This window comes from Carassius carassius, chromosome 40 (assembly GCF_963082965.1).
Source record: "Carassius carassius chromosome 40, fCarCar2.1, whole genome shotgun sequence".
NCBI lineage: Eukaryota > Metazoa > Chordata > Actinopteri > Cypriniformes > Cyprinidae > Carassius > Carassius carassius.
The window spans coordinates 14405274-14422725 of NC_081794.1; the positions used below are offsets into that span (position 1 = coordinate 14405274).

At 36.1% G+C, this 17452-nt stretch overlaps 2 protein-coding genes across 2 annotated transcripts; one reads left to right on the forward strand and one right to left on the reverse strand.

The window, feature by feature from the left end:
* Positions 1-16: 16 nt before the first annotated feature.
* On the reverse strand, positions 17-10400 carry LOC132121874 (monocarboxylate transporter 7-like). Its single transcript, XM_059531612.1, has 4 exons — positions 10205-10400; positions 8782-8930; positions 4772-5498; positions 17-1075 (listed from the first exon to the last, which is right to left on the reverse strand). Exons 2-4 carry the CDS (start codon positions 8915-8917, stop codon positions 853-855), a joined length of 1086 nt encoding a protein of 361 aa, XP_059387595.1. The 5' UTR covers positions 8918-8930; positions 10205-10400; the 3' UTR covers positions 17-852.
* Positions 9555-16862, forward strand: LOC132122187 (arylsulfatase G-like). Its single transcript, XM_059532157.1, has 12 exons — positions 9555-9656; positions 11300-11530; positions 11607-11794; positions 11995-12042; positions 12599-12710; positions 12817-12951; positions 14757-14953; positions 15042-15122; positions 15328-15436; positions 15513-15633; positions 15735-15825; positions 16579-16862. The coding sequence occupies exons 2-12, from the start codon at positions 11307-11309 to the stop codon at positions 16854-16856; spliced, it is 1584 nt and encodes a 527-aa protein (XP_059388140.1). The 5' UTR covers positions 9555-9656; positions 11300-11306; the 3' UTR covers positions 16857-16862.
* Positions 16863-17452: the final 590 nt, after the last annotated feature.

Below are 17452 nucleotides of genomic sequence, written 5' to 3' on the forward strand. Positions count from 1 at the left end.
GAGCATCAGAAGACTAAACAATACTCTAAACAGACACTATTTGCATTAATAAAGTTGTTTACCTGGTTTTAGTACCATTAAAGAGACAGATGTTGTAGTTGAAAGTTGACCTGAGGTGAGCTGTATATGCTCAATCCATTGCTTTTTTGCAAGTATATAAACAAGGTTCCTTTTAAAAATAAAGTATCAAATACCTCTTTCTAACACTTTTCTATAACATTTACATAGTTTAACCTTAGTTGCTGAATTCAGCATTATTATTGGTCATTGCTTTACCCATCAGTGCCTAGTAATCACCCCTTGCCTATAATCACTAAAACCACGAAAATGTGGTTTCCTGTTACACAGTGTGTGTGTGTCTTTTGCATCTAGGATTTTAATCAACAAAATACTTAATGTTTAGTATTACAAATGTCCATAACTGTGTTTTTCAAGTCTAATCATAGTTGTCTTGACAGCTATTGCTAATATAGTGTACTATGATCATCACCTGTATGATCTCGGTGTAGAAACTTTGTACATCTTAAAGGGTTAGTTCACCCAAAAATGAATTCTGTCAACATTTACACAACCTCATGGCATTCCAACTTCCAAACCAACAAGGCTTTCATTTTATTCACATATTAACATCAACATACATACATAGAGCACCTAAAATATGGTAAACGTAAACTCAAGAGCACTTGGGGAAAAGTGAGAAAAGGACCTAATTGGTTCTTGTGCGTCAATGATGACTGAATTTTCATTTTTGGGTGAACGAACCCATTGAGTGATTATTATGAATCATAATGTTGCTATATTTTAGTTATAGGTTTGATAGTACCTAAAGTTATGCTAAATTCAGAAAGGAAGTCAAGACTTAATATCTTGATTATCCACTTCTAGAATTTCCTCCAGTTTGTCTTTGGACACTTGCTCCACTATGGTGTTATTCTGTCCATTGTCCCTCCTTGAGCACAGTTGACCTGTCTTAGCTGGACGAACGAACCCAAGGAAGATGGCACCTAGTCCCATTCCAGCAGCACAGGAGTAGAATGCAGCCCTGTAATTTTGCGTAACATCCACAAGGACACCTAGAATATTTGAAAGGGAAATGCAGTAAGTTGCTTGTTTAGGGAGTTTTTGCTTCTAAAAATTCAGCTTTGCCATCACAGGAATAAATTAAATTTTAAGAACACTGCTTAAAAATTTAAAAGGGAACACTTAAATCATGCATTTGATCAAAACTGTGTAATTTGTTGAGAACAAAATGATGTGACAATGGTCAATGGAAACTCAAATAACAACCCACTGAGGGCTGTCGTGGAAGTCGTGGGAAGTCGTGACCTAATGGTTAGAGAGTCGGACTCCCAATCGAAAGGTTGTGAGTTCGAGTCCCGGGCTGGCAGGAATTGTGGGTGGGGGGAGTGCATGTACAGTTCTCTCTCCACCTTCAATACCACGACTTAGGTGCCCTTGAGCAAGGCACTGAACCCCCAACTGCTCCCCGGGCGCCGCAGCATAAATGGCTGCCCACTGCTCCGGGTGTGTGCTCACAGTGTGTGTGTGTGTTCACTGCTCTGTGTGTGTGCATTTCGGATGGGTTAAATGCAGAGGTGGAAAGTAACGAATTACATTTACTCGCGTTACTGTAATTGAGTAGCTTTTTTGTGTACTAATACTTTTTAAAGTAATTTTTTTAATCTGTAATTTTACTTTTACTTAAGTATATTTTGTTTGAAGTATTGTACTTCGCTACATTTTGAAACACATTAATTACTGAGTAAAAAAAAAAAGAAAAAAAATCGCTCCCTGGAAACTACGTCAGTAAATAATGAGCAGGAGGGCAAACTTGCGCTAAAATCACAAGAAAGATGCAGACGGACAAAACAGGCGTTAGTGGTGCAGACACCGCTGAAAACGAAACCCCGTCATATTCTGCAGTTGAACTCGAAGGAAATGAAGTGAACCCCTGGTCATATGTATGCTCTATTATGCAGTGTAAGCTGTACTTGCCTAGGAAGACCAAACTAGCAGCTTATAAAATCTCGACAAAACATCAACCCTGCGCAAGAATGTAGAGGTAAGCTAAATAATTGCATCGTTGCATTGGTGGTTAAAATGAAAAGGTTTTGCACAAATTAGCCAAAAAGACAGTGGTGAGGAGTGTGCTATTTTTGTTTTAATGATGTGCACGCGCATTTATAGTGCGTTCTTTCACTGTGTGATTCAGTCTCCTAAAATGCATTTAGAATGATCACAAAATTGAAGATATAGGGGCAGAAAATTCACATATTTATATAATTTCATATATTAAATCAAAATCACTCAAAGAATGCCATCGTTTCCTCCAAAAATCATCATGAATATATACATACATATATATAACAGTTCAGTAAACAAGTTAATTAAGAGACTTGCGTTTTAGACACCATATTGCCTTTTTAGCTCTATTTCTACAACAGAAAATAATTCCAAACACAGCCACCAAAGCACAGTTTTGCGTCTCTGAGCAACGTGACAGTGTTTCGTTCCTGAATGAATCAACCGTTTAAATGATTCGGTTCAGTCGCAATGACTCACTTATTAACAGTGACTTGCTGACACATACTGGCCATTTTAATTTCACATTTAAAGTATCTTTTGATTTTTTAAAATAATTAATTTCTTATCATTTCAAATGAGTATTCAACATTTTATGTCTTGTATATCAAAACATTATTCATGCATTTGTAACTGCAGGTTAAATGCATTCTTGTCCTGCACTAAACAGTGTAATACATCTAAATGCCACTTCCAATGATGATACTGATTTGCCTGGTAACAGCCCAAATGTTTTATTATTCTAAATAACTGATTCCTTTAATTAAAAACAACTAGTTTGAGATTAATATACCTATACTCAGTTCCTGGAGGGCCATAGCCCTGCAGAGTTTAGTTCTAACCCTGCTCCAGCACACATATCATGTAGTTTTCAAATAAACCTAAATGATTAGATTAGCTGGATCAGGTGTGTATAATTAGGGTTAAATCTAAACTGTGCAGGACTGTGGCCCTCCAGGAACTGAGTTTGACACCCTTGGCCTGTCCCATTTTGACTCCCTCCAACTGTTAAAATGTAACTAAGTAATTTTTACTCTGAGTAAAGTTTAAATGAGCTACTTTTTACTTTTACTTGAGTAGATTTTTAGACTGGTACTTTTACCTGTACTTAAGTAAAATTTCATTAATGTAATGGTACTTTTACCTGAATAGAATATTTTTGTACTCTTTCCACCTCTGGATGGGGGGATTGGTGAGAGCCGAGAGGGGCACCTCAGCCGATGAGGGCAAAGGGGTAGCAACCAGGCCACCCCCCATGCATGGCCCTGCCTAAAATCAAAGTAAAAAAATGAAATTACAAGCTTTTTGAACTTGCATGAATTTCCTCAAAGCATCTCATAATGTAAGTCAGTAATGTGAATAGCCTCCACGTGCCTGTGTGCACTCCCGACAACATTTAGGCATGCTCCTGATGAGATAAAGGATTTCCGGATACATCTCCTGAAAGAACTGGATCAGGGCATCTGTGAGCTCCTGGACATTATCCTGGTGCTCTTCTGTAGCTTGGGATGCTCTAATACAATGTTCTCAATTTGATTCAGGTGTGGGGAACGTGAGGGCCAGTCAATTGAATCAATACCTTTGTCATCCAGAAACTGCCTACACACTCTGGTCACGTGTGGCCAGGTATTGACATGCACCAGGAGCAACCCAGGGCCCACTGCACAAGCGTAAGGTCTGACAGTGGCTCTGAAGATCATATCCCTGGACCTAACAGTAGTAAGGGTACTGTGCTACTCTCCAAGGACATTCCTTCCCAGACTATCATTGACCCACAACCAGAAAGATCATGCTAGATGATGTTGTAGGCAGCATAATTTTCTCCAAGGCATTTACAGACACATTTCAATCTCTCACATGTACTCCGCATGAACCAGATCTGATCCCTGAAGAGAACGAGGGACCAATAGCAGACCTGCCAATTCTGGCAAATGTCAATCGAGCTACATGGTGCTGGTATGTGAGCACAGGTCACACTATAGGACGTCAGCCCTCATGCCACCCTCATGGAGTCTGTTTCTGATAGTTTAGTCAGAAACATGTACACCAGTAGCTTGATTGAGACTATTTTGGAGGGCTCTGGCAGTGCTTCTTCTGTTCCTCCTGCGGCTGGGCCCTCCATACCCCTCTATACCAGTCCTTTATATGGCTCTGTCCAGCTCTCCTCATGTAATGGCCTGTCTCCAAGTTATCTCTTCCATGCTCACAAGACTTTGCTGGGGGACCCACCAAGCTTCCTTGTGATGGCATGTATGGATGTACCATCCTGGAGTATCTGTGCAACCTGATTGGGTTGTTGGTACTAACAAAACACAAAACTAAAGACAAATCAGTCAGGAAAGAAGGATAATGAGAGAGCAATTGTCTGTGGCCACCAACTGCAAAACCATTCACTTTTTTGGGGTAGTCTTGTTTTTGCTTCTCCAGTGCACCTGTTGTCACTTTCATTTGCACCAAAGCAAGAGAAACTGATTCTCAAACACTTAAGCTTCCTAATTGTACAGATTGATACCCCTGAAGTTTAAATGACTTGATGTTACACTGTGATGATTAAGTGTTCCATTTTTCTGCAGTTTTTTACAGTAGAAAATTAATTCATTTAGAATAAAAAAATTGTGAACATTAAAAAAGCTTTTCACCAACTCCAAAACTTTGAATGGTGGCGCAAAACATTTAATTCTTCTTATCTCCTAATGGTGGACCAGCCAGTCCTGCAAAGCTCTGAATACAGATGTAGACGCCTACAGCTAAAGGCATCCTCTGGATCCCTACGACATCATCCTCGGCCAACATCGGGATGTGCGTGGATGCAATGTTCCCAAGTAAGAAGCCGTAAAGCACACAGCACACTGCCAGCCCCCAGAAGCCATTAACCACAGTAAACAACACCAGCACCAGGGACATCAGTGAGATACATCCTAGAAGTATGAAGATCTTTCTGATATGCCCCCAGTTCAGGACCCATCCAATGGAGAGACGTCCAAAGATCTCAGCAATGGCCAGTGTTGACAGCATATAGGCAGCCTTGCCCCTCCCGGTACCCAAACTTGTACTGAGCTCCACCAAATACAGCTGTGGGGCGAAAAAGCCCAGTGTTGCAAAAAGGCCAAAGGCTGAATAACATAAGAAACTGCCTTCTTTTAGTACAGTCAAATCCAGGAGCTTATTTTTGGTTGACACGGCTTGTTTTGGAGAGATCTGAAGTGGTTCCGCTTCTTTCTGTTCCTTCCCAGATTTGAGCCCCTTTTTCAGCTCATCAAGAGACTGTACAGCTGAATCTTTATAGCTAGCAGAGCCTTGCATTTGTTCTTCAGGAAAAGAGCATGTGATCTTCTGGTCAGTTCCTGCTGGAAAAATCTTTGGTTTGATGACTATGGGACGGAGCAGAGCCCGTTCTTCTGTTCTTGCTCTCTTTACTGTGATCCTTCAGAAATCATTCAAATATGATCGATATGGTGCTCAAACAACTTATCAATGTTGAACATGACTTTGCTGCATAATGTTCAGAGGTGTCAAGTAACGAAGTACAAATACTTCGTTACATTACTTAAGTAGAAATTTTGGGTATCTATACTTTACTTGATTAATTATTTTTCAGCCGACTTCTACTCCTTACATTTACACGCAAGTATCTGTACTTTCTACTCCTTACATTTTAAAAATAGTTACTGGTTCGTTACTGGTATTTCATTCCGGCTTGTCGTCATTCAAAAAAAAAAAAAAATACCTATCCAGATAAATCGCGCCAACCGGATGGAGTGAATTTGATTGTGGTTGGATGAGAAGTATAAACATATACCATTCCGACACCCTATTGGTTTGTACGCGATCAATCGCACCTGCACATGACACAAATCACATCACACTCCGGCCAGGGCATAGCCAGTGTTGGGTTCGTTTATCAAAAAATATATTTCTTAAAAGTAGGGTTGTGTATGGAACCGGTATCCGATAGCCTCAAAGTCAGTCCCCTTAAATTTCAAATGAAACCGGCGTCAGACTGGTGAAAATACTAATGTGCCTAAGACTTTTGCACTGTATTGTACTTTACAAACGACATTGTTGCTACTTTATAAAGAATGAGCATACAGTAATTCACAGAACTGATTAAAGACAGTGACAGACAGCACTCATCTTAACGAAATATCAGAGAGATTGACAGAGATACAGTAGAAACATTATGTGTGGTTTTGTATTAAATAATGACCCAGATTGTGAAATACATTTATTAGCTTTAGATTAAGGGAAGCACAACTTGGGAAATGAGAGCATCCAAGGTAAAAGCTATGTATTTATTTTAAATATTTTTAAAGTTATCCATAGTTTTTTTTTTGTGGTTCTTTTTTTTAAGTATCGGTTCAGGCACCGTTTAGGGGCCGGTACCATTTTAAAAGTATTGAAAAGGCACTGGACCCTACTTAAAAGTTATTATTTCTCATTACTGGCTCAATTACCAAATGGGTGCTTTCTCTTCGTCCTCCACAAATTAAGCTACTGTAGGTAGTTCGGTAGCGAGACGTTTTAAAAAATTATCGTTTGAGATTGATGACGCGATTGACAATGTTGTGATAAGTAGGCTTTACCAACTTTGTAACTCGTTACAACAACCCCCCCCCCCCCCCCCCACACATACACTCGACATAGCAGACATATGTAGTGAATACAGGAAGCTATCAATCAAGAAGGTATCAGGATTATGAGTTATTTTTCATTTTTAGTTTTTGATTAATCACTTGGATTAATCATTCATTTTGACAGCACTATAATGTTTATTGTAAATAGACAACCATACAAGAATAATTGTTACTAAGACTGCACCAATGTTCTTGTCCATTGCCCTCGCAGACTCCTGCAGCTAAGCTTGGATGTACATTTACATTCCATTAAAGGTTATTGATGACATGCCTCTGAAGTTTGACTTTTTGCATCATAACAATACTTATAGTCAACTAGTCATCATATCTAGTCCTTTAATGTTTTTGCATTGTACTAAAAGGGCGTTCATTTTCAATGGGCATATATGCGGCTGAAACAGGTAGCCTAGTGCATCCCAAATTTTTCAACATGAACATTTAATATAACATTATAGTCATTATGGGCTGGCCTATGGCCTTTAGAAAAATGTTTTTTTGAGGAGGTGGGGTAGTGCACAATAGGCCCCTGTGGCACGGCCTAAGCTTTTGTTCTTAATGGCATTTTTTTCCTTACATTACTTTTACTTTTATACTTTAAGTAGTTTTTAAACCAGTACTTTTACACTTTTACTTGAGTAAAAACCTTGAGTTGATACTTCAACTTCTACAAAAGTCTTTTTAAACCCTAGTATCTATACTTCTACTTGAGTAATGAATGCCAATACTTTTGACACCACTGATAATGTTTTTGTGGAGACCCTGATAAATATGTTTTTCAAGATTCTTGGAAGAATAAAATATCAAAAGAACATAATTTATTTGAAATAGAAATCTTTTGGACCATTATAAATGTATTTACTGTAACCTTTCAACAATTTAAAGGTATGGTTCAACAAAAAATGAAATTTGCCCCATGATTTTCTCACCCTCAAGCCTTCCAAGGTGTATATGACTTTTTTTTTTAATACTAATTCAATCAGAGTTATATATTGGCTCGTCCAAGTTCTATAATGGCAGTAAATGGCATAGCAAAATCTCCTGTGACAATATGTTTAGTCTTAGTCTTGCGATCGAGAACTAAGTTTTGTTTACAGCAAAGGAAAACCAGTCTCCTCTGGCTTGCCTTGAGGGTGAACTATCCCTTTCATGCATCCTTGCTGAGCTGCTGCACAGCTTTTTTGAGTTTACTCAACTTTTAAACGAATTAGTTCATTTAACTCAATTCACTGAGTAAGGTCACATGTCTCCCAACTTAAAATCTTTTGTTCAGCTGATTGAGTTTTTATAGTTAAAAAAACTTTTGTTATGTAATTTCAACTTTTAATGTTATTTTCACTTGACTTAATAAAGTACGTTCAGTTGACTAAAAATGTGTTTTTAAACAGCATCACAAGGTCAAAAAAAACTACTACATGCTTAATATTTTGGTCCAGGTTTAATTTCAAACCAGCAGCAACACATTGGTAACTTTAGCCATACTCATTCTTAAAAAAAGTAAGTAAATGAGTAGGCAGAAAAAAAAAAAAAAAAAAACTTTCAAAGTGCTATCTCATTCAACCGGTACTTTAAATGTTCTATGTTTAACATTTTAAATTGTTAACACAAAACATGTTACAAAACGAGCAATATAAGTGCAAGTTAAAAGAATACGCTGACTTTTTGGGGCTTTAGCTTGTTCACCGTATCCAGCACAGTTAGGGTGAGGCTCCTTTTGTCTGTTCGGTGTTGGTGCGCTTCACTGCACATGCGCCAATTTCATGGTCGTTACAGTGCGCATGCTCCAACCTCCAACCCAACTTGTATGCTTGTTAACTTGAATTTACAAATTGAATTTACAATTAATTCTAGGTTGGTCCAACGATTGTTGAACCAATGTCTTTTCACTAGTTATGCCAACATTTTTGCATTTAATTGTCCAGTTAACTAAAATATAATCTTTAGTCTAACTTTTTGTGAGTTGGATTTTTTACAGTGTGTGTGTATAGTTCAAGGCTTTACCTACCTGTCACAATCCCAATAGTGAGGTACTAATTTCTAAATTTAAAGTAACAGTAAAAATGTAAACCTTTGATAACCCCGTAAGTGAACACCTCCACCAAGAAAAAGGCTACAGCCACAATCCAACCCCAACCACCATCTGGGACCTCAGAGTACACTTTAGAGCCGAGGCAACCTTTTATTAGGAAAATCCACTGTGCCATTTTGATCTGCGACCTGTGAATGTGACAAAAAAAGGAAAGATAAAGGTAAGCTATAGTGAGTAAATAAGTGAATTAACTTTTACAGCCACTCAGATCCCGTCAGTAAAAACTGTATTGGGGCACAACCGTGATCATTCCCACTTGTAAAGAGACATTTAATTGTAAAGTAGACTTGTACTCAGATGTACATGGTTAATCATTTCATAAACAACTATATTCAAACAATTGCAATATCAGCTATTAAATTCGTTTAATCAGGTTTTGGGACAGGTTTCTGTTAAGTTGAATTTCTGATGTGTGCTAGAGACCAGTGTTGTCAAGATGAAATAAATTGATCATATTTATCATATTATCACAATATATGTTAATATAAATGACTCAACTAAGACAGCTAACTGAAATTAATGTGTACCGAAATGACTAAAACCAAAACTGAAATAAAAATAAAGGCAAATGGAAATATTTTTAAATAACAATAACTAATAAAACTGCACAGAACCAAATTAATAAACCTAAAAACAAAAATAAACTGAATATATGAAACTTTACTGGGGGGGACTGTATAATTTATAGATATACCTAAAAAACAGGTATAACAATTTAACAACTATAGCGCAAGGGGCGTTACCAGAGGGATGTTACGTCATGAAAGGGGAGGCGGGACATGAGTGTCAACAAACTGATGCGCAAAACAACGACTGGAATATTTTCATTGATTCAAATCATCGCTCGGCTTTAGGTGAGGAGTAATTAATCTCATAATATTATTATAAGTCGTAATATAGTTTAAAATGCATATCGAATCTGAAGTTTGTTAAATTCCTTTCCCAATATTAGGACAGCGACGGCTAACATTATTTTCGAACAGCTCCATTCCTATCATATTCTGAAGTCAAAAACGTTACTGCTTTAACTCCTCAGAGCATCACACCTGTTGTATGACGCAGTTGTCAAATGAACATTAAGTTTTGATATGTTTTAATACGTTTGTTTTGTTCTAAATCACTGCACGTTATCAAAAGTAAGGTGAGTCACCATCGTGATTCCAGCGTGAACGTGTTTTCTCAGGTTCTTGTCACGTGGTCGTTTGTATGGTCAGTAACTCTATACAAATATAAACGTGTCTTCCTGACCTGCATTCATTCGTGTGACGCGCGCACTAACTGACCCATGTGAATTGTTTAACTTCTTTAGTAGTAGTAGTAGTAGTCATTTTACCACTGATAAATTGTAACATTGAATATTCAGAGATAAAAAAAATAAAATAATAATTATAAAAATAAATACCTTCTCCTGTCAGGGAGAGGAATGTTGTTACTCCACTGCTGTACTGTAGTCCATGTGGTGCTGCTTCCACTGTCTCAAACACTGAGCTCCTCTGTGGTGGGAGGTTACAGCTGGTGAGCAAGTTGAGGATTGGTTTAAAGTCAGCGTTGAATGAAAGGTCACACCCGCAACCCCCCACTTCCCTTGAGCTGGAATCTCAAAGGAGCATGCTGTCTCTTCTCCCCACCACAGAGTAAAGTTGGAGCTGCACGAGAGACTGTACTGAATGTTTAAAAGGGACTGGTGCATTAGGTAAAGTTTGTTATATAACTGTCATCAAGATATGCTCAAACCCAACAGTGAAAAGCTCTCCTCAGAGATGTCCAAAGAGCTTTATGCCATGAAAAACTGCAACCTTAGATATTGTTTGTTTCCTATGAGATTATAGTGTACTGTTAGTTTGACAGATTATTACTGATCATATCATTATTACATTCTACATTACATGCTGCCTAATGTAATTCATGGATCTTCAGTCTTCAAGATGAGAAATCCTTGGTGGATGATAAGATAAGCAGGATCCATTACACATTCTATCAAATGTCTGAAATATCATCCATATAACAGCATATTAATGTAATTAGTTACTTAATGATTAAATTGCCATGTTGTTAAAATAAATATTAATGATGTACAATCATATTTCTCTACATTTCATTTTAATTTTACTTAATGCTTTTGAATGTTTGAGGGATAAATTAACATGTTTAGTTTGATTGAAGTTAACATAGTATTATATTTTGTTTATTATTTTAGTACATCAAGATGAAAGGAAAATGAGCTGAAATCAAATACTATGAGAAAATAAAAAACATAAAATAATATTTTTTAAAATATTTAATTTCAATTAATGTTTATTTTATTTCGAGTAACAAAAATGTTTGAATAGTTTTAACTTTAGTTAACTATAATAATAACCCCCATTGAAGATATCTGGTTGTCTGATTTATTAATCATGCTGTTTTTATAGTTGTTTTTCCCCTTGAAAGTAGCAATCAGTGTATTAGTAATTATGTGTCAAATTAATCATCATTTAAATCTTGTCTTCTTTTTTAGATTTAGCATGAAAATGGCACAGTTTGGATTGTGTTTACTGCTTCTGTACTCTGGACTGATTCATCACATCAAAAGCCATATTAAAAAGGAAGACAAAACTAGTGAAAAGGAACGACCCAATTTCATCATTATCCTAGCCGATGATATCGGATGGGGTGACCTCTGGGTGAACAGGCCTGACAACTCCACACCAACACCCTGGTTGGACTCATTAATGCTGAAGGGCAAAAGGTAGAGTTATCATTACAGACACAGTTTTGTGCATTATTAGGTCTAATTGTTGGTGCTTGTGTCTGGTGATTTGCAGATTCACAGACTTCCACTCTCCTGCCTCCACATGCTCGCCGTCACGTGCTGCCCTCCTGACCGGCAGACATGGGCTACGCAATGGGGTCACTCATAATTTTGCTGTGGGGTCAGTCGGAGGGCTGCCACTCAATGAGACAACGTTTGCTGAGCTCTTGCATGAAGCAGGTTATTACACAGCCATTATCGGTAAGCACAGAAACTCAAAAAACATGCTGAGAACAACATGATTAACATCCTGAGAGCAATGAACTCGACACTGTGCTTTGCTTAGCTCCTGATTAGCAAATAAGCATCGTCGCATTGGCAACTAATAAGCCTCCTAAGCTAAACTTATTATATGTAATAATATTTCGAATTCCAGTTGTCTTTTATTGATTTTAAAACAGGAAAATGGCACCTTGGACACAACGGTTTCTACAATCCTGTACATAGAGGTAACTAAATTATAATTAGTTTTATAATTAAAAAATGTAAAATTATAATTAAAAACGTAAGTAATTTTTTTTATTAGTTTTAATTTGTAGATTTTATGTTCATTTTAATTTTAGTTTATTTTTTTGTAATTTTGTTGTTGAGTTATTATTTTATAAAATGTCTGTATGTTTTTTGTTCATTTGTATTCATTTATTTTTATTCATTTTTATTTCAGTTTTAGTTTCAGCTATTTTAGTACATCAAGTTAAACCTGATGAACAAAAAAGAAAAAGTTTTTATATTTTGTTTTAGTTAACATTTATTGTTAACTAATGTTACTTAAAACAGTGAATTACAAAGCTTTTTATATTTTATATTTTGTTTTAGTTAACATTTATTGTTAACTAATGTTACTTAAATCAGTGAATTACAAATCTATTAATTAAAATGTATTTAATTTATTTAAAAAAATTTTTTTTCATTTTTATATATAAATTGTAATTAGTGTCTAACATTATGTATTTGTTTGAAGCCATGTCATGAGGAAATGCTCACTTTTCTGTGTTAACACTACAGGTTTTGACTATTACTTCGGTATTCCTTATAGTAACGACATGGGCTGCACTGACAAACCAGGTCTCGACCTTCCCAGCTGTCCTCCCTGTCTCCGCAGTCAGTATGTTACTAGGTTTGTGTTAGTATTCAGGTTATATAGGTCAAAACGCACATCAGATGCCATATAGCCTGAGATTTTGTATAAATCTCAAATATGTTGAAAAATCTTCTCTCAACAGGAAGCATGAAGATTGCTACTCTAAAGTGGCATTGCCTCTGATTGAAAACGAGACAATAATTGAACAACCTTTGGACACATGGAGCCTTAAAGACAGATATGCCACAGCGGCAGTCAATCAGATATTCACAGCCAGGTTTGTTCACCACTTCTATATATGATTTTATACCTATATTCTGATTTCGATACCGATACCGATATAAAACTCCAAAATAGCCTGCCTTCCATTAAATTGTGCTTGGATGTCTAATAACTTACTTTCTGTTGCACATATTCTTTTCTCCCCAAAAATTCTGTATTATTAATATTATTATTAATGTTATTAAAGGTTAATAAACCACTTGAACTTCCTGGTCAAATATATGTAAATTCAAATCATCTATAACAGGTTATAGGTATTAAGTGTGAAGCCAAAACATTATTGATTAAAAGTGGATTATAAAAACAATTTTGCGACACACACGGGACTTTGATCAGTCAATAAGGTCTCTAGTCTGTAAACAAGTTTACTGGGCAGGCAAAATTGTGGTGTTGACCTCTGACACAGTCTAAGAATACATCATCATCTGTTGGGCTGCATGTGCAACCAAGTCTCATCAATTTCTTTTTCCAGCTGTGTATTTGTACAGAGACCTGTGACCGTGTCAAAGCCAGTACCACTGCAGTCCTCACATAAATCTGTTTGAATCAATAGATAATATATTGACATTAAAATTTAGTAAACTATTTTCATGTTAGGGCTAGTAACAATTAAATCATATATAATAATAATATTTATTGTTTTGTATATTATATAGGTAAGGGATAATGCCTTGTTTAGCTATGCAGTAAACAATTTTAATGCATGATGTGGAGGCCAAGAACCACCCAAATGTAAAGCGCATTAGTGCATTTAAATCATTTAAGGCACAGCTAGCTGTGCATTATCCCGCTTATACCATAGTCATTTCCCCACATTGACAACAAGCTGTTATTGATGTTTGACCGGAAGGGCAAAAATTATGGTTATTTTGTCAGTTACTGCATCCTTAGTGATATTCTTTCTGCTTCAAATTGGACTCAGAGATGAAATGGTGTGGTAAGATCACATTTATTTGAATGAATTACAGCATTTATTTGAATTAATTATTTAGAGAGAAAGAGGCATGACAGTTGTTTACCTGCGTCTGCGCATCTCTCTACAAACTGTGTTTAGTTTCTTAAAGGGGTCATCGGATGCTCATTTTTCACAAGTTTGCAAGTCTGTAACATAGTTTGGTTCAAATTTCTCAATGGTAATGAAAAAAACACCTTTGTACCCTGTCAAAAACAGCTCTTTTCTGAACACGCCATTTTGTAGCATTTTCCTTTAAAAGTTAATGATTTCTGCTGACCCCGCCCCCTCTTTTTACTTTTTACAATACTTAAAAAAATAAATAATAATAATTTGATTCAACAATGATGCATTAAACTTTTAGAAAATCAAAAGCGACAATCATGTTAATTATAACAGTTTAACAAAACATTTATTATTAATATAAATGCTTTTTAACCTTCTTTTCATCAAAGGGTCATATCATGATAATTATGGTTATGATTTCTGAAGGCTCATGTGACACTGAAGACTGGTGTAATGATGCTGAAAATACAGCTTTGCCATCACAGGAATAAATTACATTTTAAAAGATGACACAATAGAAAACTGTAGTAATATTTCACAATTGTTCTGTTTTTACTTAATGTCTCCTCAAATAAATGCAGCTTTGGTGAGGAAAAGAGACTTCTTTCAAACATAAACAAAAACAAATCCTCCAACATTTGAATGGTGGTGTTTGAAAAATCTGTAATATCTTCTGATGGTACTTTTACACTTTGCCTCTCAATAACAAACCTATCCTTCTGTCACTGTACAATTTGTATATTGTATTGTATAAAATGTGTTGTGTTAATGTGTCTGTGTAGCATTTCGAAGAAGCAGCCGTTCCTACTGTATGTGGCTCTTGCTCACATGCATGTCCCACTGTTCCATAACGCCTTCCTAAACGTTACGACACAAGACCCTTACACGGCCAGCCTCAGTGACATGGACTCTTTGGTGGGGACAATCATGCAGGCGGTCAGCTCTGAGCAGCTGGAAAACACATTGATATGGTTCACTGGTGAGTTATTTTAAACATATTTCACTCTAAAGGCTCAGTTGAGTTGAAAAACATTCCTTGATAGTGATACAATGCATCAATTTATAAGGTGACAATGGCCCATGGGAGCAGAAGTGCCAGTTTGCTGGGCATGTTGGGCCTTTTGTTGGAAAATGGCAGACGAGCAGAGGTAATGAAAATAAATGTCTTTTTTTCTGTTTTTAGAAAAAACACCTTTAATCTGCCATGAATAGAAGATGTTAAATGAATGAACATCCAGGTTTTTCTGTGGATGCAGATTTCATGCTTACTTGTGGCTTCTCTTCGGTTGTTTTAGATAACAAACCCATTAATTGAATTATCATGTAATAGTCTTTTTTCATTTTTCGGAGCAGGTGGCGGCTCAGCCAAGAGAACCACATGGGAAGGAGGTCATAGAGTTCCCACAGTGGTCACATGGCCTAAGAAGATCAAACCCAACAGCACCAGCAGCGCCCTGCTAAGGTGCTGGAAAATAATGAACACTGTGTAACATGATTGTTTGGTTTTCACTGTATGACGACTGGCTTTGACTCCTTAGTGGTCTGGATATCTTTCCAACTATTCTCTCCCTGGCTGGTGTAAAACCTCCATCAGATCGACGCTATGACGGCATTGATATAACTGACATTCTGCTCAACGACTCTGACACAGGCCATAAGGTACAGTGTGTTTAGATGACACACCACTTTTACAGAGCAAAACAAACATTTGTGAAGTTTGCTTTGACTGGCTTTTGGTTAATTCTTCTTCCTGTCATCAGAGTCTCATGCATCCAAACAGCGGTGCTGCGGGACAGTTTGGCGACCTTCAAAGCGTCAGGCTGAGACATCACAAGGCATTTTACATCACAGGTTACTGTTAATGAAGGACTTCCACTTAAAACTACAAATTAAACAATCATATATATATATATATATATATATATTTAATTGACAAATAAATAGACTTAGTTTATTGAGGATTTAATTTTCAGTTTAAAATAAAATGAAAGAATCAATGTATTAATTTAAGAATAAAACTGTAAATACAAATACATACTTATTTGAATCTATTTATTTTGTTTATTATTTTAAACTGTTGATTTAATTAGTTTAAATGTATGTTTGGATTCATGCAGTTAACTCTAACTGTAAAATCATAAACTAAAAAGTAAACTAAATGTTTATTGGTTTTTAACAGGAATAAAATACAAAATACCACATATAATTATAAATTACATTTATCAAAAATTATCAAACATTTTAAATTACTTATTTACATTTTTTTTAAATTTAGTTAAATGTAACACTAAATAATAAATTAATTTTTTTTCTTTAAATTGAGAAATAAAAATACATTTTTAACTTTTACATTCATGTTTAAAAATGTATCAGTGAAGAAATAAATTAAAACAATTTTCTATAAATTGAAAAAGAAATAAGACATTTTAAACAAATTTAAAAAGTAATGTTACAGCAAAATAATGAATTAATAAATCTTTTTTTTTTAACTGTTTAAATTACTCAAGTTAAACCATAAAATAATAACTCACTTTGAACTTTTAGTCCAAAGTTCATTGACTGCTTTTTTTGGGTTGGTGTAATGGTTCTGATGTGTTCTCTCAGGTGGATCAGTGACATGCGGTGGAGGAAGTGGACAGCAGCAGTATCACAACCCCCCTCTGATATTTGACCTCTCACTGGACGAGGCAGAGCAGACCCCTCTGAACCCTGAGAGTGAAGTGTATAGATCTGTACTGAAGCAAGTGGAGAGAGAGAGGGAGGCTCTGCTATGGGACATCGCCACAGATAAGGTATCATCGGCCGACTACACTGTGAATCCAGCTGCAGTCCCCTGCTGCCAGCCACACAACCCCGCCTGCAGATGTCACAGTTTAAAATGAGGTCAGTCGGCTCAGCCTTGAACTCAGCACAATTTGTCAATGGGCTAGATCACATCAGCATATAGAAAGCAGTTTTTTCCTACACTGGGAAGAGCGTAGTTCAAATATTCAGCGCAATGTCCCAGAAAACCACACTAGACTACCAAGAAGATATGTGGTTGATGTGTAAAGCTAAGACTGTGTAACAGGAAGCTATATATTCCAAGATGTTGCCATAAATTTCTATTCTGCTTTTTCATTTTGAGCTTACAAACTGGGGTCAAACTGATTTTTATATTTTCAAAGAAATCATGAGAATAATTTGATCCTATGTGCATATAAAAAACAAAATTAATGGAAAAGTGTAACATTAAAAAAAGTATTATAACTGACTTTCCCTTTCCGTAATTTGACACCATGTCTCCATCTTGTGGTGATATTGTTGTCATAACTGTGACTGAAAAAAATCATTAATTATATTACCAGCGTTTCTGATAACAGGACATGAACCTAAAATATATGTCCAATTCATGTTTTAACACACATTTGAACATATTACATTAATAACTCATTTTAAAATGCAGATTTAGAACAAGTCCAACTTTCATTGGCTGTGT